At 37.1% G+C, this 22,751-nt stretch overlaps 1 protein-coding gene across 1 annotated transcript; it reads left to right on the forward strand.

The window, feature by feature from the left end:
- The first annotated feature begins 738 nt into the window (after positions 1 to 738).
- LOC105441285 lies at positions 739 to 22,198 on the forward strand. Its single transcript, XM_030978621.1, has 5 exons — positions 739 to 1,295; positions 18,425 to 18,668; positions 19,317 to 19,370; positions 20,847 to 20,876; positions 22,017 to 22,198. Exons 1-5 carry the CDS (start codon positions 1,290 to 1,292, stop codon positions 22,196 to 22,198), a joined length of 516 nt encoding a protein of 171 aa, XP_030834481.1. The 5' UTR covers positions 739 to 1,289.
- Positions 22,199 to 22,751: the final 553 nt, after the last annotated feature.

Genomic DNA, 22,751 nt, shown 5'->3' on the forward strand with positions numbered 1-22,751 from the left:
CCAGTGTCGTCTGGTAGAGCATTAATCGGAGAGGACTTTGAGACGTAGGGCCCGTGGTTGCTTACCTACTAGCATAACACGTAACAGGTTAAACAAACAGCCAACCATTACGATCAAACGACTTTCAATGTCTGTCGTGGAAAGACGGCAACGGCACTGCTTAATTTATTCACAAATTGAGAGAAATAGATCATATATCGTAATAGTATCTACCTTTTCATTTGCACCAACGAAGCGAATCAGAAGCTTTGAAATGATATACCTTGAATTACAGAATGCATTGTAAACGCAAATGAGTAACCATTGTGTGTGTTTATTGTTGACTTGGTGGAGCTGTGCATTGTCCATTATTGAACACCGGTACTTCTTTTAAGGTATCTTTTCCCCTTCGTTGTTGCTGTTGTTGTTAATGATAATGGAAAAATGACTAGAATTACAAGAGAGATTGGTCAAAGGAGAGATTATTATAAGCTCCGCATATTGTTACATGTCATAACCTTCTAGATACACACAATTCTAAATCGCCAGTGCAAATTAAAGCACTAAATAAACTAAATAAACGCTTTGTTATGCCGGTTCCTACAAATTTGATGTGCGGGTAAACCCCCAAGGAATTAATTCATCGTAGGTGAATAAATATGTTTAAGCTCTCGCAGGTAATCACTTTTGTATAAACAAAAAATTGTGTGACTATAATTTATTACCCGGACACTGAAACTGCCTTTAGGCGTAACCGCAGCGTCATTATATTAAACATGAATCGTAGTTTGCTTCCAACCCGTTGAATTAATTAACGTGGTAATCCCAAATTGTGTTTATGCGTTTCATATCACTGCGGGAATCTGGTATAAAACCCCTAAAGGCTCTTCTGAGAATACAGGGAGGAATTTTTTTGGATGAATACAATTTTCATCTCATTCGATTGACTCATTCACCTTTCCTATCACCATGCGTCTTTTATTATAGGGGATTATTTCATGTGAGGAAGCATATATGATCGAAGCATGGCATATACTATGTGTATCTGAGTATAATGCATCAGACTTGATTAGTACAGCTTCTGTGGTAGTGACACTGACTAGGTGTGCACCGCCGTTCTCATTCCGGAGCAATATTGAATGATGTATGCTACTGGTTAACGTGTTGACATAGGAAGCATCTATATGGATATTCATCTTTAACCAATTGATTGCTGACGATATTTTATATTTCACTTGGGAGAAGCAAACGAGCAGCATTACTTCACATCAGTCTTCATTAATCGCCTAACGTTTCGAGCTGGAATAGCCATGATTGTAAGTCAAATACATGTACGATCATTCCATAAGATTTGGACCCATCTATCTTCACAAAATTGTGGCACGATATATATATATTAAATATACTTTATTTCAGGGCCTACTATGGAAAGCGGTGATGATGTGGTAGCATCCTAGGTTAAAGAAAATCGTCTTAGTATCAATATTATTATTATTATCATTGTTATTATCATTATTATTATTATTATTATTGTTATTTGTTAGTATTATTATTAATATTATTATTATTATCTTTATTATTATAATTATCATCATTTTTTCATTATCATTATTAGTATTATTATTATCATTTGTGTATTATTCAAAACATATCCTAGTCTTTAATTCATTAAATTATTGTGTTGCTTATAACTCTTCCAAAAAGTGCACCCATGCTTTTGAGTGGGTATTATAAAACATTAAACGTTTGTGTATGAGCATTGGGAGCAAAATAGAGGTCGACATGAAAATGTTAGGAAATATAACGAAACCATGTCTGCGGTACATAAATCAAAATGCACACATTTCCATATCGAATTGTGCTCGCCTTTCATTTTGCTCAGGTCTCGTCTTATAGCCTCAGTATAGATCTCACAAGTACAAGCAAAATGCAGTGATGCAGTGAACAATATCTTCTGGGTTAGATTACAATTACAATAATACTTTTATCAACCCACTCATTTTCGACCGACCAAAAAGTAAAAATTCTTGAAGTAAAAAACACACAATAACCTGCATTGTTGTCACTTTTTGAAAATAACAGTTATTTACACTCGAATGACTAGATCACCGCTCTCATTTATAATGAAAATGCATTGTTGTGAGTAACAACTATATTTTGCCAGCCCCACATGCTGTTACCGTGAACTTTCCATAGTGCAAAATATTTTGGGATGTATATTATATTTCACGAAGCAATTTTCTCCCCATTTTGGAACGTTATCATGTGAAATCATTATCAACCAATAATTCGCATTTATGCTAATATTGACATAAAATGGGTTAAACTGATATTGATTTCAATCAGAGATTGCGTTCATGTTTATTCATTCTTGATTACCCAAAAAAGATACATTTTAATTTACGTTTTACGTGTTTTAATATCTTTTAGATTTACCTTCTATGAACAACCACAATTTGTAAAGCACTCATGGCAAGCGGGTAAAGCGTCAACATATTGTAATTGATTTGATGTGATTGATTATTCCAAATTTCAGACTCTCAACTACTAACAAAACATTTTTACAGTGGCTGCGTCGAAAACGCGGAACAATATCCCACTTTCCATCAGAGAATTATCCTGCCTTTCCTCTTTGAAAAGATCCCTTCAAACTATTTCTTCCCTACGTAATTAATGTGAAATACCTATTTTGTTATGAGTCTATGCATTTCATGTTTCCATTCTGTAATCTTGTAAGCGCTAGTACGTTTTGCTTATCGCACTCCTAAATGATCAATATTTCATATCATATTTATTATTGATTTGACATCAATAACCATTGGCCGCCTTCTTAAAATATATCAATTGAAATAATGGATATTTGCTTATTATTCAATAACTTGTGCTTTGTAGAACAAAATATCCATATACCTTGTGAATGAAATTTTCCTAATAGATGTAAATACATTGGATTAGTCAGTGTAGTGAGGTTTGCAGTTGTTTTCATGATTCATACACGCTTAGTAGATAGGCAATTATGATAAATGCATAGGAGAATATTGATGAGACGCACTATATGCAATCACTTTAGTAGGGCTACGTCCATGATGAAAACAATGTGGGGGATACGGAACATGAACAACAAAAAAATTATGGACGTCGTGAAATGAAATCGATTTGACATGAGAGGGGAGGCTAATCAATAATTCAATGATATTTTGTAATGATAATAATAATATGGAGTATCTATAATGGGCCACCTCCACTAATATGCCCAAGGCGCAAATTAAAGGAGGGGAGTATGAAATTACACAAAATGAGACAAATTTACAAGTACATTTAACAGAAAATTATTGCAATTTGTCTCCAAAAAAATTGTATAGACGTCGTGAAATGAATCGATTTGACATGAGAGGGAATGCTAATCAATATTTTAATGATATTTTGTAATGATAATAATAATATGGAGTATATGTAATGGGCAAACTCCACTAATGTGCCTAAGGCGCAAATCAAAGTAGGGGAATGAAATTACATAAAACGAGACAATTAAAAAAAAAAATACAAGTAGATTAACTGGAAAATTATTGCAAATTTGTTTCGCAGCAGTTAGGCTGAATTATACTCAGTTTACAGATAACAGCAAAATACATATACGAGAACGGATAGTAAGGTCATGAAAGTGATAAGCGATTGCAAGGTAAAGGCGATTCATGATTCATGTTTGTGGTAGTTTATTTCTTCTCCATTTGTCTCCTTGTTCTGCCGAAGAAAATGTATTAAAAAACGAACTGGTTGAAGACCAAACGGCTATTCAACCTATTACCTGGTAGTTACACACCTTACGTTCAAATCTGCCAATATTTGTATGCCGTTTTTTAATTTACAGGATTTATGTCATAATTGTGACATGTTCAGAAATATCCCCATCAAGCGTTTGATGTCGTGGTTGTCAATAGCAACCTTTGTGCAGAAAACAGGCAATAAATCAATGAACTAGAAAATTGGTCTTAAAGATGAAGTTGAGTTCTGGTCATGCGATTGCATTGTGAAAGAAACGGTGTGGAATCGATCAGAAAAGGTTGATCATCTAGCATATAAGTATTGGTGTGTACTGCAAGGTTCTGGAATCATCAAAATGATAATAAATTTGGCCCAGTCTTGGTAAAGTTACAAGCACTGTACACAGAAAGATGTATACGGGACTACACGAACACGTGGCGTAAAAAGCCGTCCCCCCCCCCCCGATTTTTACGATGTTACATGCATATTTAGAATATGAAGGCATTTGAAGAGCCAAGCTTTTGAGGGAACATGTCTTAACTGATGTTCTTCCACACTTGCATAATAAGAATGAGTAATGCTCACAAATTATTTTTCACCTATTACCAGAACTCAACCTTCTCTTCAAAGCCCCGCTGTCCTATTTGTAGCTACTTGCTCCTTCTTTATAGAAAACTTCCCCAATCGGTGCCTGTTGGTCCCCCATTTTCCTCTTTTTCCTATGTTAGTTGAGAACTGAGTTTCAGTGACCTCGCTGTGTGGTCTAATCCCTTCTGGCCTAGTAGTATTGACGGTCTTTAAATTCTAAATGCCTGGAAAATACATGTTTAATGTATATGGCAACTATTATCATGAACGAAGACTAGATATTAGTGAATGAATGTAGCTCATAAGCTACTTACCGAGGGTGACAATATTCGTCTTTGGCTCAATTACTCTATTGTAAGAGTTAGGGCCAGATTAAGGGTCACGGGTCGTGTAAGGATTAGGGTAAGCCTTTTAGTCTCACCCCTTTTAGCCCTTATGATTTGAGCCCTTTACAAACCTACAACATTTTGAGTAATCAATATTTAAACAAAAAGGTTACCAGTCTAACTGTAGCCATCGGCTTTAGCTTGCAGGGCAGCGTTTCACGAGACCGTCATAAATACAAGTTCGCCTACAACCGTTAGCGATGCGTGCATTAAATTTAACACGTGTTTCAATGGGATGTCGTTGAACTTGTACTTACGACGGTTTCGTACAACGATGCCCGGAGCTCTAAATAAAAAGACCCCCAAGTCGGGTCTATTTGAACACACCTTAGGTGGTTGAACGTGTCTATAATTGATACGGGCGAAAATTTGTTTTTTGGATATACATGCATGTCTGAACTGAAAACAACCTGATACAAAAAAATAGACTTCATATATATTTATTAGTTTAAATCAGTTTTAATTTGTGGCCCTAGTAATTGCCACTGTTACACCCACCCAACGATGAAACGACTTAATTTATGCATTCATTCTAACGAAAGTGTGTACACACTTTACAAATAGCCAAATATTCCAATGTAATTTTTACCTCTAACATTTTTACCTCTGACATTACCTGTGACATTTTTACCTTTGACATTATTACCTCTGTCATATTTACCTCTGACATTTTTACCTCTGAAGTTATTACCTCTGACATTATTACCTGTGACATTATTATCTCTGATATGTTTACCTCTGACATTTTTACCTCTGACATTACCTCTGACATTTTTTACCTAGGACATTATTACCTCTGACATATTACCTCTTACATTTTTACCTCTGACATTTTTACCTCTGACATTTTTACCTGTGACATTATTACCTCTGACATTGTTACTCTGACATTATTACCTCTGATATTTTTACCTCTGACATTATTACCTCTGCTATTATTACATGTGACATTATTACCTCTGACATCTGTACCAGTGACATTTTTACCTGTGACATTTTTACCTGTGACATTATTACCTCTGACATTTTTACTTCTGACATTTTTACCTCTGACATCATTACCTCTGACATTTTTACATCTGACATTTTTACCTCTTACATTATTACCTTCGACATTTTTACCTCTGTCATTTTTACCTGGCACCCTCACTTAAATCACTTTTGCTGGATGTTGTAAAAACTACTGAGCTTCCATTCAACGACCAATATACCTGCTTCGTCATGCATCGAGTGAAGTGCTTTTGAGTCAAATTCTGACCTCGAACGGTGATGAAGAGGCCGGAGCAAAATATTTGTTATTTCATCGTGTATTCATATAACTCAGTTGTTCATATTTTACCACGGTTTTGGATATTACTGTTTCGCCCAAAGTGACCCACTTTTCTCCATTGAGTCAAGTTTATGTATGACATATTGCGGACTAATACGGGCTGCTAAGCCCGTATTTTCGTGACCGCAAGATTTTTTTTCCTTCTTGAAAATTCGTCGAAAGCAAGAAATTAAGGATGCTTTGGGAGAACACAGCATTTTATCAAATATTATTTACGAGGCCTACTTTATGTTCTCTTCTTGTATTTATTTTGAATTTATTTTCATTTGTCTAACATAGTTTCATGCCAATAGGTAATACATCACACTGTCCTCACAAGCCCGTATTCTCCTAAAATCTACTTCCGACGTTCTGGGAGTTAGGCATTCGTTCAGAATCGGGTTCGACAAGGAAAGTTAGACTGATGTCTGAGTTTTCCCTTTGTTAAAAGTTACTTTAAACCCAAGGTCAAAGGTTAACTGATAATAGGAGATGGACCATCAGTTTTGTCTGTGTATTTTTGTTCCCTTTCAAAAATCTATTAGGCTTAAAGTTATAAAAATGTAGTGCAAGGCCGCCTCGTTACCAGTTCTAGTCTGTTTCTAAAACTAGCCTTTAAATTCTTTACTTTATGATACGTTTGCACTTTTTTGTCAATCGATGTTGTCAACACCATCGCTATTCACGAAGATGTGAAAAGTTGAATACATGCATGACACCAATTGAGTCAACTGTGAATTGTGCGAGCAACAAGTCTGGCGTGCTTCGACAAGCGCCATAACTATAGAATGGGAATACAAACTGTTCAAATACTTCGTTGATTTGCCTATTTATACGGCATCAGCTGATCGCAAACACTTTACAATTTTTATATGGGAGATTACTACACTATGAACACCACGGACAATGAAAGCGAACAAAATATACAGTTCCTCAGGTAGACAAAGGAACATCCCTACACTGCTATTATGTAAAAATGTGTAGAACAGGTGAATATGCATGTGACACCTGTTCTACACATGTTTACATAATAGCAGTGAAGGGATGTTCCTTTGTCTACCTGAGGAACTGTATATTTTGTCCGCTTTCATTGTCCGTCATGTTCATAGTGCTACCACCCCCTCCCCTCCCTCCCCCTGCACCTCATTACCATTAACGGAAAAGTGGTAATTGGTATCTATCAGTAATCACATGATGCATGAAATGATGTAACAACCTATATTTTAATGAATTCTCTGTTGTTTCATGATTCCAATATTTTACACTCCCTCTCCTTCTCTCTCCCTCTCTCTCTCTCTCTCTCTCTCTCTCTTTTCTCTCTCTCTCTCTCTCTCCAGCCATTGCATGTTGTCATTTTGTCACAGTCTTGCATCCAGTTATGTGACCTTGTTTTTCACACTAAACATTGAACGTGCAGCTTCTTCTCTTTAAATTAAAATCAGAGTGCTCTGTAGCTTGTTTGTCCATGTTCAATAGAGTGACATGTTCAAGAACGGCAATGATCAGTCAATGCAATAGACCCTGAAGACACCGCGAAATGAACAATATTTGCACGGTTTTGTATACCTTCGTAAGTTCCAGCTGATGTAACAGGCGACACGAAGAGGAATTGTGATTATAAACTGTGTGGCCCGAATTCACAAAGCAAGGTTTGAGCTCAGACCAAGGTTTGAGCTCAAACCTCCTTTTGTTTCGCCAAACCTCCTTTTGTTCTTTACAAACCAGGTTTGTAAAAAACGCGTAAAACGCGTCATATGACGTACGAAAACCAAGGTTTGTCGACAAACCTCCTTTGTGAATTCGGGCCTGTGTGTTTTTCTCCTTTCCCTTTCTCTCTTTCTCCCCTTCTCTCTCTCTCTCCCTTTCGATTTCATGTACATCTTTCTTTCTCTTCCTCTCTATCTCTGTCTCTCACACACACACTCCCTTATCATTGTATTTACCTCATTCTTCCTCTCCCTCCCCTCTCCCTGCCTCTCCCTGTCTCTCCATCTCTCTCTCTCTCTCTCTCTTTCTCCCTTTCGATTCTATACACCTCTTTCTTTCTCGTCCTCTTTATCTTTCTCTTTCTTTCTCGTCCTCTTTATCTCTCTCTCTCTCTCTTTTTCTTTCTCGTCCTCTTTATCTCTCTCTCTCTCTCTCTCTCTCTCCATTTTACCCTCTATATCACCTTGTCTCTAAGTCTATCTGTCTTTTATTAAATCTCTCTCATTGCCTTCTTTGTTCTTTATTATGTGGTGGAGCTCCATCTTTGCTATGGATTGGTATATATTTCACTGTGACGTCACTCTGTTAACCTTTTTATATCTGTTCCTGCTCCTCAGTCGAATCATTCAAGAGAAATCTCAAGATTTATCTGGTTTCTTTGTGATTGATTTGTTTGGTTGTACAAGGCATTGCGTGGAGTTATGTGGGATCTGGACGAGGTTGTGTACTGTATGGACCAGGCTTGGTTCATGTAGTGCGCAACTTTTGAAAAACTGTACACAGCTTTACACAAAAAATTCACAGTGCATGCGCTTGGAGAGCAATTACTTTTTCTGTTTTATTTACTAATGTTAAGCGCTTTGAGCATGTTTATGTAAAGGCGCTATATGAATATAAATATGTATGCATGTGTGTATCCAATGTTTCAACGGTAATCATATAATTAACTGTTCTAGGATCGAAATGTAATGAGCAAATGAAATGGCACTCTTTTCTCTTTCCTTTTTATACAGATCCCTCTTCGTACTCTCTTGTTTCGTCTTCTCAACCTTTTCCCTTCTCATTCCTCTTTTTTTTACTTTATAATTGGAAATATTTGACTATGCTTGTTATCAATTTGAAGTGCAATTCTTCTTCATTTCTAATCTCAAGGTTTGTTTCCTGTTATTTTTAAAGGTAAATGTATGTTTATCTTTTATATAATTATGAATAATAAATATATAAGATTTGTGTCTCACTTTTTATATATTTTTTTTTACTGTTTTGTAATTAATTTTGTTTGACTAAACCGATATGACTGACTGAATGAAATGGCCTGGTGTAGGTGCGTAGTTAATTGTTTTCCCAATACTACAGTCTGTATTCTACCAATATAGTTCCAGTAAGAGACTATATTTTATTGACAATTTATCGAAATTATGAAAGTAAATTATTCATACCCCTTATCACCATTTTTTTCCTTCTTCTAAACACAAGATTGAAAGTGAATTGGATGAATATGGGTCTTTGTTGAATACTTTTAGATGTAAGTTCTAGTATGTCACATTTTCAAGAAACATAATTGGGACAAATCCACTTTTCACTTATAAACATGTAAAAACTACAACATTTGTTAGGGGTATGAATAATTTAGTTGTTAACTGTGCCTATGTGCCCATCGCTGTATCATTCCGCCGACATGTCAAAATCGGGTACAGTCTTTTCAGCACTTTAGTGTATTTGACAATTCTGAATTTTAGGACTAATCCCTGAATGGGATCTTATCTACCGTATTATTTTGTAAAACTGACAAGAATTTCATTGGCGCTGATTTGTATCAAATCATCGACAATGCTTTTAATCCGACTAAACTTCATGACATAGAGACATGTCTAGACCTGGAAGGCACAATGGTCCACGCGGTACCGTACAAAGGAATATGAGCATGTTGACATAATCATTAGAGGTGTGTAAATATTTGGTAGAGGAAGGCCTACGGTGGTGAATGTATTGCGATTTGGTCCAAAGCCTTTTCTTCTAACATCCAATTGATCTAGCATTTTCTTACTTAGTTCATCTTCTATCCACGAAGCCAATTTTTTATTTGTTTAAATTTTATTTATCACTATTCTTTTTCCTTTTTATTTTCGTATTATCTTTCTCGTACATTACCAGTCAGTCTCATAAGCGACCCGTTTATTGAAGAAACATTTAATACCATTCTGTCTAATAAGATGTACATCCACCACCATTTCGTCTACATGCAGTTCGTTCATCGGTCTTTATGATATTCCCATTTAGCTTATTATTGCTTGGTTTGATGACAACAATTGTATTATTTTCTCGCTCTCTAGCTGTATTTGATAGGTGAAAGTAGAAGTAGGAGGAAGCGGAAACATTTTATCCGTATTTTCGTTCTGTGTCATCCGGCACACGAAGCATGATGAATAAAACTGTGCTTGCTATGAAATAGTAGTAGCCAATAGAAGAACGATTATTGAGAATGCTTCCACATTTGTGTAAAATATATTTAGAGCAGAATTAGTTGGGTGATAACTATTTTGAAATCAGATCGTCATATTTGTTTCTAGGGACGGTATATGTGGGTGTGTATAATAATGTTTGAAATGTTCTTTACATTACTGAAGTTATGTACTTCAGATCAGTGATAGTCTATATGCAACTGGTAAACATTTACGAATATTGATCATTCTGTTCAACCACTGTTACTTAACTGAAACATGCTTTTTTCATTTAAAGGTACCATGTCCCATTTGCAGGTCAACAAAATAAAAAGGTTAAATTCCAACGGCATTTTAAAGATAATACTAATTTAGAAGTTCCCTAAAAAAATTAGGCTTGAAAATGTCTTAAAGTGGGAAAATAACGACTATTAGTTGTCGAATCGACTTAGGAGCTATAGAGCCAGTAAGTAATAGTCTGATTTTCAGACCATTGTACCGAACGGTAGCACGTTTTATGCTGCGCAAAGATTTAATCAGTTTAATTTTGGCCATTACAAGAAGTGGGTTATTGATGTAGACAAATGCTCATGTACCCTTTACAGCTCATTTTATGTATGTTATTACATAAGAAGAAAAGAAGCCAGTCAGTAGCTCAATAGTGTCTGACGGTGAAGTCTAGCAAATAAACGGGTTTCCGTGCATAATTTCAATATTTGGACACTGCTAACGTTAAAATTTCATAGATAGGACATACATTTCATATTCATAACTCCTGCAAAGTTCTACATAATTTGATGTTGGCTGCAAAAGGGATATTGTACCTTTAATGGATTTTTAAAGTTTTTAAAGACACAATTACCATGAACTTTTTGCCGCAGTTTTATTGACACGTCCTCGGATTGCAGATGACATGGTTTGCGGTTCAAGTCCCGCCGCGGCATTAACGTCTTTTGTCAAGAAGTCAAATTACATAACCACTCTCCACCCAGGTGTAGTAAAAGGGTACCTGGTAGGAATATATTCCTCGAATGCTTTCAGCGCCTTTGGGTAGCTGGGCTAAAGCAAGGATGACAATATTTGTTTGTACTGGGGTGGATATGTTTAAATGTAGCTGCATGCATTGTAGAACAACGTAGATCAAAACTACAATTTCTAGTTTATAAATTAATGAAAGAATAACAGCAATCCGTGATTATTGCATATTGCTTGAAAAGATTAAAAACTTTTTATGAATAATTTGGAATCCTGTAATAACATTCTGTTCATTACAATAAAAGAAATGTTGTTGGTTTCTTGGTTTTTCATTATTTCACAATCCACTAATAATGTGATTTCAATTGCATTTATTGATGCCAAAATTTTTGTTCTCAAACAGTTCTTGCGCTAGCTCTTCTTAGAATATAATTTTGAAATAAAGATAAGGTGCAGAAATAGGCCAGAACACCCCCATCAAAAAACTGCTCACGATTTTGAAATAATTGAGTTTATGAAAAGGATGTCTTTCTATTATTGTAGGCGGACATATTGCTGAAGGTTATCCTTTGTTTAATATGCTGAGTCATATTAGAAATAACTTGATAGACCTCATACTTTTCACGTACGTTTATTATGATAAATAACATTCTGATCTTTTTACGTCGGGGGGGGGGGGGGCGCGGATTCCAACATACATTGCGCGTTTGTATAGAGTTTTAACAGTTTTTTTCCTTCAAAATGAAGCAAAAAAAGGGAGTCCGGAGGAAAACAACTTCCTGAAAGAAAAACAAATATTCTCACCCAGGGCTATAGGGATTTCTGAAATCAAGAAAGGCGCGTATATTTGCACCTAAAAAAAAATTACCGTTTATTGCTGAATCATACTTTCCTGTATAATGATAATAATAAACACGTTACTTATAAAGCGCTTACCACCGAATTCTAAAAGCGCTATAACCAACAAAATAGATTGATAAACTATTCCATTTTAAACAAAACAAAAAAGTGCAAATACACCTACAAACTACAATACATAAAAATACACATCAAAGCGAACAGGGTTAGTTAATCATCAAAAGCAATTTTTAATAAATGTGTCTTGAGACAAGTTTTGAATTGGTTTGACAGTTTGATAGTTTTTGACATTTAAAGGTAGTCTGTTTCAAAGTTCAGACTTGTGGCATTGATATCAGTCAGTAATTTGATTTGATTCGATTTGAATTAGCCCTATGTTAAATCATAGTCAGTATAAATTCATCCTCTTTTGGCAATTCTGGATCGTTCCCTGATAATAATACTAATATATAGCGCTCAATGCATCGATCCGACAATGTGCCTAAGCGCTTTACAGATATATTATTACCCCGGTCATCAAATTCAGGCTTACCCGCACACAATGTATGCACATTTTCCACTCCCTAGGGCATGATCTATTCATTCATCCCCCCCCCCCTGATGAATAGGTATTACGTAAGGATCGACACCCATGCCCTAGGGAGCATTCCAGCCAGTCGCCATTTTACAAGCGCACACTTGCTCGTCCAACCACGTGAACGTTCGCATCCTGCTGGTTACCCATTTAACACCTGGGTGGAGAGTAGCAAGTGCAGGTAAATATCTTGCCAAAGGATATTAGTGCCGTGTCGGGATTCGAACCCTCGACCTTCGCATCTCCAGTCAAGCGCCTTAAACCACTCGACCACGACACTTTGTTGATATCTGATCAACAAAGCCTTGGTTTTACTGGTATACCATTTTAGATAATTCAATGGTCTGTTTGCTTTCCTATTCTTTCATCAAATTTAATTGTCTCCAAAAGTTCCGTATTTTCGGTCGGGATAAACACAGGCTCAACAAAGCGACTTTTTGAATAAAGTCCCCATATTTGCGTCTTCTATTCAATGTACTCAATAATACAAATATGGTTTTTATTTGGTCGAGGTCAGCAATACCTAATCCTCACAGTACAGTGTCTGTCAAAAAATAAGACTCATATCGTTCAAATAAACCTCGTTCATATATGACGCGGTAAAACAGCGGGGTGACGTATATGCGCTTCAAGTCCCTGTATTTCACAAAACACAGCTCAGTGAAGACGCGCAGGACAAATATTGCGCGCAGTTGCCATTCATTGCATTTAAACGTTCAAAAAATACCGCGGCGAAATTTTTGCAGCGGTTTACCGCGGCTTATCTGAACAAGCCCATAATCCGGTCACCGAGGGAATTTTTACGAGACTGAAGGTTCAACAGAATGAGAGCCTGCCAGTGAGAATACGTATATGTTACATATGATTTATTATGTAGGCCTCATGGTGAAACTTGCAAAAGTTTAAGAGACCAAAGGTTGGGCTGGCTTGCCTGGACCTTGTAGTATTTTAGAGGGCCATTTGGCAGAAAGTTCACGATAATGTACATTAGACCAAAGGTGGGCCTTTGGTCTTGTAGAATTTTGATCTTGTGGGCCTTCGGTTTTTTATGAGCGTCCAGTCTCGTGGTTCTCCAATCACAGGCGTATTTGGTCTAGTGGGCCTCTAGTCTCATAGGCGTTCGATCTCGTGGGCCTTCGGTTTTATGGGCGTTCAGTCTCGTGAGCCTTCAATCTCGCGGTTCTCCAGTCTCGTGGGTATTCGGTCTCGCAGTTCTCCAGTCTCGTGGGTATTCGGTCTCGCAGTTCTCCAGTCTCGTGGGTATTCGGTCTCGCAGTTCTCCAGTCTCGTGGGTATTCGGTCTCGCAGTTCTCCAGTCTCGTGGGTATTCGGTCTCGCAGTTCTCCAGTCTCGTGGGTATTCGGTCTCGCAGTTCTCTAGTCTCTTGGGTATTCGGTCTCGCAGTTCTCCAGTCTCGTGGGTATTCGGTCTCGCAGTTCTCCAGTCTCGTGGGTATTCGGTCTCGCAGTTCTCCAGTCTCGTGGGTATTCAGTCTCGCAGTTCTCCAGTCTCGTGGGTATTCGGTCTCGTGGACCTTCGGACTCATGGGAATTAGACCATTTAAACCTGGAAGTTAATACGCATCGGTCTGACCCAACTTTGGCAGACCGTGCGTAATCAAAGGAGAAGCATGTCCCACATCACATCTTTTAAGAGCAAGTTGTTTATTGTTTGTCAAAATTTATGTTCAATAAATTGCTTGAGAAAAATGCCATGCTACTTAAACATCTCAGTCTGTAACTAAATTGTGTTGGGTTAAGCAATGGCGAAGCGCGGTTCAACCCTTTGGCACTGGAACAGTCGGGGGGGGGGGGCACCAGCCTTAGCCGGAAAATTAAATGCGAATTTACGATGGGACGTTGGGTATCCTTACACTTAACGAAATTAAGAGCTTCTCTTTTCCCTCGGATTTAACGGTATATATTTATCAAAAGCACTAATCATTATGAATATCTGTCCTTTATTATAATATCGTCTGACATAAGATGTATAAAATATTGCTGGTAAACTTCCTCAATTATCTGTTTTAAATCAACTGTCCGGATACACAACCTGTCCGAAAACCTTGGTAAACAGGGCTATCAATTAGGGGATGGTGTCGGAGGCAGGCACGGGGGGGGGGGAGCATGGGAGGGGGGCACGTGCCCCCAACAAATTTCCAGGATCGGTTGAACTTTTTTAGACCCCTTTTGTTGACCTCGATCGATTACATGTATGTGCCACCCCCCCCCCCAAAAAAAAAATAAATAAATAAATAAATAAATAAATAAATAAATAAATAAATAAATAAAAACAAAACATCAAACTCTGGCTACGTACCTGGTCGGAGGTACCTGTGCTGGCGTCTTCTTTAATCTTCCTTTTCCCCTTCTCCCTTTCCCTTTCCCTGTTATCTCTCTTTTTCTTGCTTTTTCATTTATATCAAGATTCGTTGAGGGATGAGTGCACGTAACCCCTGTGCCCCTGTAGATACCCACTGAAATAGCCCTCTCTTGTGCTTTAGCTACTGTGCTTTTGGTAATAAACTCTTTGCTGTTATTGTCTGGCGCACACTGCATATATTCATGGAAAGTTTCGTTGACTGCATGGGGGGGGGGGGACTCTTTTTACCACGCACAAAAGAAGAATTCCGCTGGAATATGCGTTCCCATTGCCTTTATTTTATCCAAGGTGAAAACTTACAAAGACGTGACTGCAAGCACGTAGACCTTATTTCAAAAAAACTCTGACTGTGTGGAAGGGTTGTCAATAAGGCCTCATCCCCCATGACGAATAGAAGGTGTACTTGTCCTAGAAAACAGAGAGCACTTCTATGACATCGAACCAAATGAAAAGAACAATATTGTTTACACTGTATCTGTAATCAATTGTTCAACCTGTGCTACACTGTGCCTGTCACCAGTTTTACCCTTTTCTCTCTTTTTCCCCTGCCCCATTAGCCATGGTTTTTTTTTTTTAATATATTTTTTTATAAAAAACACTTTTTAGGCGAATAATTCGTACTGAGGTGAGCAGTTCACTGAAGGATGACCTAACCACAAAAAGGGTATTTTAAAGCTCTAGAATGAACTTTTATTTATTAGGAATATTCTTACATACCAATTCAAGTGATAATAATTGATCTCACGTTATGGAATTTGAAGTACATGTATTATGCCAGTGGGTTATAATCATGCCAAGAAGGTACCCCCGCCCCCCCCCCCCCCCCCCCTCCTCCATGAGTAGATCATGTGAAATCTACATAACATTGAACATTTCAATTACCATAGACCATTAAAGATGATAAGAAGTGTGGCCTTTTTGCTTAGGGCATACGTGTGGCTCGAAAATAAATCATTTGCTCGATCTGTAACCGAGAATACTAATTCTTCACAGTTTCGCGAATTTCAAATTCAGTACTGAAATATTGTGTGATTTTGTGTCGTTTCAAACTTGTCGAAAACCTGTCTGTTTGGAATGGGTTGCAATACAAATGGCCAGTTAGTATGGCCAGTTAATACCTGTGAATATAAATCACGGGTTTAACATTTTTCTATCTATCGCTGTCTATTCAAAATCTCCCTATTTTAATATGTTAAGCCTGGATAATACATGTACATATTTTGAGTGTTTTGGAGTAATGTATCAATCGCATTTTTTTTTCTGTTTTAAGGGTAAAGTTTGAAAAAAACATAATGAAAATCAAATCGAATAAAACCTCACACACATGTATAAATATATATATATATCGCTTCGCAAAGATTGCGTCACTTTTCTAACGTCTTTTACGATCAACAGAGGCGCCGCTAAAGGAAGTCTGGTGTGTAGCAAACCCCTTTGATTTCTTTTGTCAACCAATTTTTGCATTTTAACCTTGTCTGTAAAGTCCATCAGTCGTTAAAGTATCGTTTATGTTCTCTTTTATTTGATATACTTTTGTGTTTGATTTGTTAAAATGTTTTTGCCGTAAATATGAATTGTTCTCAAGGTGCCTCTGATGATAATGAAAGGTAATGACATACTCGTAAAATATTAAATATGATCCCCAGAAGGGTAACAATATCTATCAAGACTGACTTTAAAAAACATACTTTCTGGAATATAAAACCATAATACTTTACCATGTCCATGTAATCATCCAAACATCGACCATGGTTTTCTCAGATTTTCGCTAGCGCTGAGAAAAAACTTCAGGGTCGTCGTTAAATGACTTTTTATAATTCAGCATTTTACACTCGTTGATTATAAAAAGCATGAATCCAATTGTTCACTGTTAATTGATTTCGCGCTTTGCACATTCAATTTGTATGGCCCTATAGAACTAACGAAATCTAGTGTAATACATTTTGGAATGATCTGGACCATGACATTAATGATTGATGGCTTGTATCCATTTTGTATATAAAATATCAACTGTATGCTGTATCTTGACTGCTTATCTTTGAAGAGCATGCTCTCGTGAATTTAATACACATTGCGTGCATTCGAACCCACTATCTAAACGCAATAGTTTGAGTAATCCCCAGGGAACATGCACTATTGTTATTTTTTAAATGTGTGCGTAAGTGTGAATTAAAACCTTTGAGTGGTTGCAGAACACTGACCTGTTAAAGACCGTCAATACTACTGGGCCAGAAGGGACTAGACCACACAGCGTGGTCACTGACAGGTGGCTATCTCATTAACTCAGCTCTCAACTAACATAAGAAAAAGAGGATCATGGGGGACCAACAGGCACCGATTGGGGAAGTTTTCTATATAGAAGGAGCAAGTAGCTACAAGTAGGACAGTGGGGCTTTAAACACCCTATTCCACAAGAATATAGAACACATATAGGACACATATATGCATACAATTGTTTAACCAGCATTGTATAAAGAGTTTACACAAAGCATGGTTTCAGGTTGTCTACGAAAATAAAGGACACATATGCATCCGATTGTTTATTCAGCAGTGTATACAGAATTTACACAAAGAATGGTTTTTGACCTTCGTCAAAAAGAAAAATATCTTTCCGCAGGTTTTTTTTCTTTCTGGAAAGATCCATTAAAGGCCCATAAAATGTATGTAAATCTGGCGGCAGTATCTGGCGACTGTATTGCAGAATACATGTTTATATCATGCCATGCGTTCGTGGACCAGTTTCATTTAAATAATATGAAATTCTAAATGGAAAGAAACCGAACTTTGAATTTATCACGAAAACACTAAAATGGCGAATCTGAAGAATATTCACCCTCGTATGCGAGATTGACATACATTAAGCCAATTATATCTCCTTGGTTAAATACCCACATGAGAAAGATTGTAATACTATTACTTTTACAACTACTACTACACTTGTTCTATCAATAATATTTCTACTACTACTACTACTACTACTACTACTACTACTGCTATTACTACTTATTACTGTATGGCCTTATGTCATTGTAAAGACATCAATTTCGCTATTCCTATATCACAAAGTTTGTTCTCTCATTAATTGTTTTCATAACCGGTTTGTAAATACGAGTAATTCATATTTAAGAAAAAACATTTTCTATTGAATTTAATCTAGGAATAATGGACTATTTTGGCCAAATGTGACAAATTTTCCCTGCATGATGCATCAGTCATGTAAACAGGCAATGCCAATGACCGTTTATCCCCATTAAATATACAAATTAAATATTATATTATTATTATTATTATTAAATTCAATGATTATGCTTGGGTTTTATAGTACGTAATTTTCATATTCGATATTCAAATTGCATTAGGTTGATTTAAAAAAAAATTGCGGTCGAGTAGAATGTAAATGATAGAGAAGGATATACAAAATAATTGGTTGGCATTTCATTTTTTTCTTCTCTACATCTAATAGGACGTGAGTGATGTCAAGCCAATCGTCACTGACATCGAGCTACAGGACATCAATGACCCTGACAAAGGCTTGAAAACTTTCAGTCAGCATGACGATGACGATACAAGCACCATCGGAGAGGGAATGTTCCACCCTGAAGCTAAGAAGAAAAGTCCGATGGCTAAAACCTTGCTTAAGGTCTTTATTGCGGTAACAGTCGTCGCCGTCATCTTGATCGCGATCATCTGCCTCGTCATCTTTGCTGGTAAGTCATGCTCTGCAGTCCACAGTCCTCACAAAGTGTTGTAACGTAGCGATATAACGAGGAATCTTTAGTTTTGCTTTAACCTTCTGCACCATCTCGACTGAATTTAAAGCCCCACTGTGCTACTTGTAGCCACTTGCTCCCTCTATATAGAAAGCAATGCCTAATGACCATTGGTCCCCCATCATCTCGTTTTATTATGTTAATTGAGAGCTGAGTTGATGAGATAGCCACCTGTCAGTTGACCACCCTGGGTGGTCTAATCCCTTATAGCCAAACTAGTACAGGCGGCCTTTAAGAATTATTTTTTGGTTCACTCTATTCCAAATCCTGGTGAGTCACAACCCCCGCGTGGCGGTTTTGAAGGCCCTTTAATCATATCGTTATCTGGCCTTAGCTGAATTGCCATGATCGTGATTATTTCTTAAGTATTAATTTATATTTGTCAATCGGGTACCAATTTACTTCACCTGGTTGACAGTTCTACACGACTGCATGATCTTTCTAAAGGGTAATAGCGGGTGTGGCATGCAGAGATTCGAACTCCGGACCATGAGCTTCAAAGTCTGGTGACCTAGACCACAACACCTCGGGCTCTTGTTGACAATTTTCTTTCATGTTTTCACTGTTTCCTCAACATGATCACAGGTCCAAAAATAACAGGAACGACAACAAAGGCACCAGCAACGGCGACGCCACCAGGTAAATATTGTATTCTATAACAGAACAAATGCATTTGTATGTGAACAATCATTTGCAATGGTGGCATAAAGACACCCCCCCCCCTCCCCCTCCCTTACACACACATACACACGCACACACGCATACCTCCTCCCTTCCATCGAACTCATGTATTACAATCTAAGGAAATAATGTATATTGTTCGTTTTTTATAATCGAGAAAACTAATCATTACCCATTTTTGCTACCACCTCCCCCCTCTCCCTTTCCCGTTCACCACTCACACAGACAGAATGACTAATTTTTCTCTTCTAAATCGGGGAAAATGAGCCCCAAATTGATTAATGCCCCTGTTTGCAGCCTCTTCAAACGAAATATTAAATGCTGTCATTGATTATTAAGGACAATCATTCTCAGCAAATTTACGCTTCCTCGTTCACTCTATTCCAAATACTGGTGAGTCACAACCCCCGCGTGGCGGTTTTGAAGGCCCTTTAATCATATCGTTATCTGGCCTTAGCTGAATTGCCATGATCGTGATTATTTCTTAAGTATTAATTTATATTTGTCAATCGGGTACCAATTTACTTCACCTGGTGGACAGTTCTACACGACTGCATGATCTTTCTAAAGGGTAATAGCGGGTGTGGCATGCAGAGATTCGAACTCCGGACCATGAGCTTCAAAGTCTGGTGACCTAGACCACAACACCTCGGGCTCTTGTTGACAATTTTCTTTCATGTTTTCACTGTTTCCTCAACATGATCACAGGTCCAAAAATAACAGGAACGACAACAAAGGCACCAGCAACGGCGACGCCACCAGGTAAATATTGTATTCTATAACAGAACAAATGCATTTGTATGTGAACAATCATTTGCAATGGTGGCATAAAGACACCCCCCCCCCCTCCCCCTCCCTTACACACACATACACACGCACACACGCATACCTCCTCCCTTCCATCGAACTCATGTATTACAATCTAAGGAAATAATGTATATTGTTCGTTTTTTATAATCGAGAAAACTAATCATTACCCATTTTTGCTACCACCTCCCCCCTCTCCCTTTCCCGTTCACCACTCACACAGACAGAATGACTAATTTTTCTCTTCTAAATCGGGGAAAATGAGCCCCAAATTGATTAATGCCCCTGTTTGCAGCCTCTTCAAACGAAATATTAAATGCTGTCATTGATTATTAAGGACAATCATTCTCAGCAAATTTACGCTTCCTCGTTCAACTTTTATTATACTAGTTAGCTAACCGTTGCCAAAGACGTGAAATGTCATTGAACTCTCCGTATAAATAGTTCTTGAGGAGAATATAACGAATTGTGGAGACTGTTTTAAAATGAAAAAAAAAACTCGGACACTCGACAGTTTTAATTTCAAAATCTAGCGCTAAAGTACATCGTAAAATTATGCTGCTCAATAATTTCTATCCGCTAAATAGATTGTATTAATTTGTATTATTTGTCTGTTCCTTCCTATAGTTCCAACTGTCATTCCTGGAGTAGTCGTCGGTAAGTTCATGCCATATTTCCAGCTTAAAGCCCCACTGTCCTACTTGTATCTACTTGCTCCCTATATATAGAAAACTTCCCCAATCGGTGCCTGTTGGTCCCCCATGATCCTCTTTTTCTTATGTTAGTTGATAGCTGAGTTAATGAGATAGCCACCTGTCAGTGACCTCGCTGTGTGGTCTAATCCATTCTGGCCCAGTAGTATTGACGGTCTTTAAAGTGTACCAATCACCTAAATCTACAGCTATAATGTACAAGGATCAACCTCGAATAATCTTAAGCCGGCATTCTATGGGCTAATGGATGAGGAGTATGACGAAAATAAAGAATAACATAATACTGCTCTTACAGAGCCCACTCTAATCCGGGGGCGTCGAGCAGTCTACCCATAAGTCACTTTTATGTTGATGGGAGTGTCTTCAAACTTGCAAAATCTCTTGAAAGGAGTAATTTTTGAATCTCACTCTATTGATGTACATCAATATTCTGTTTATAAGCATAATATGCAACATATCAATATTCTGTTTGGAAATATATATATCATATAAATCAATTTACAATGCAGTGTTTATAGCAAAACAGAAGGAAAATTATATCCAGCATGTTTTAAATATAATACATGGAACTACTTGAATATGGAAGAAGATATTTTCTTTGGGATAATTTTATTCTTGAATAAAAACACATGGATACAAAAGGGGTAAAGTAATCAGCTACTTCAAATTGGCAATGTTCTTTTTCTGAGTTATCGATATTTTCCAAAAGAATCAGATGAACAGAGATTGAGAAGTAGTAACCCAAAAAGGCAACTTTGTATCGGAAACCGTGATTCTGAATAAGTCAGTTATGATACTATTTTTTTGTGTGCTTCAATTACAACTTGCTGACGTAGATTCAATACATATTGTTCTCCATTTTCCATGTAATCTGGTTTGGCTAATTATCTTTTAACAAAGCAGCAACAAATAGCATACTTTTAGTTTTTACGTACTTAATACTTCAATAAACGTTTTATCTTATTTCTATCATTAACATAATAGTATACATCTATGCATTTCAACTGATAACAAGCAGGGCAGTATTATCTTATAATAAAATTTTCACATAACACTTTCATGTTTAACATTTTCAATTCTGCAGGTGATGTGGATATTGAATTGTCTGCTACGCTGAACGGAGTTACATTTATTCCCGCGTACAATGACCAGTCATCGCCAGAATACATGGCTTTTGCTAGCAACGCAGAAACTCAGGTAAAGATATTTAACGAAATTGGAGTTAAAAGACTAAGAATACGGTCCATAAAATGTTATCATCAATAACAATTCTGTGATATGTAACAAAATTGTCAAAAGCAATACTTGTATGACATCAACATAGGATTCCAGTTTTATTTTCCTTTTACCATCTTTTATGTTGACAGTCACCTTGGCATACTTTTTGATAATATATTTATTCTTGTCTTCAAAAGGGTGCAGTATTTTTCCATCAGCAATAACAGGCAATATATAGTATGAAATAAAAAGACACAATGTTCAAACAACCAATATCAAACAAAAAGCAAAAAACAATAGGGAGTCTATTCAAAGATTCTTTTACGAAAGGGATCGTTATTTTTCGTGATCAATGTCTTTTGAATATCATTTTTGGAATAATGATACTTCAAATTCATGTACCTTGGAATAAATGAAACGTCATTCATCACCTTAATATACTGTAAATATGCTCACTGAACCACGTAGCAGCAGATATAGTTATTAACAGAGCGTGACGTAGTGATGAGATGTGAATTAATCAAGGAAATGGGGAAAATGTGAAAAATGGGGAGGGGGGGGGGGAAGAGATTTCTTTTTGGAGCGCATTCTAAGGATCTTG

The sequence above is a fragment of the Strongylocentrotus purpuratus genome, unplaced genomic scaffold (assembly GCF_000002235.5).
Source record: "Strongylocentrotus purpuratus isolate Spur 01 unplaced genomic scaffold, Spur_5.0 spur5_scaffold_1, whole genome shotgun sequence".
Classification (NCBI taxonomy): Eukaryota; Metazoa; Echinodermata; class Echinoidea; order Camarodonta; family Strongylocentrotidae; genus Strongylocentrotus; species Strongylocentrotus purpuratus.

What these genes read in the sequence shown, in the direction of transcription:
- LOC105441285 (XM_030978621.1), top strand. An exon ending in CTGCCTCGTCATCTTTGCTG is followed by an intron (nt 18,669 to 19,316) that starts GTAAGTCATGCT and finishes ACATGATCACAG; the next exon opens with GTCCAAAAATAACAGGAACG. An exon ending in AGCAACGGCGACGCCACCAG is followed by an intron (nt 19,371 to 20,846) that starts GTAAATATTGTA and finishes TCCTTCCTATAG; the next exon opens with TTCCAACTGTCATTCCTGGA.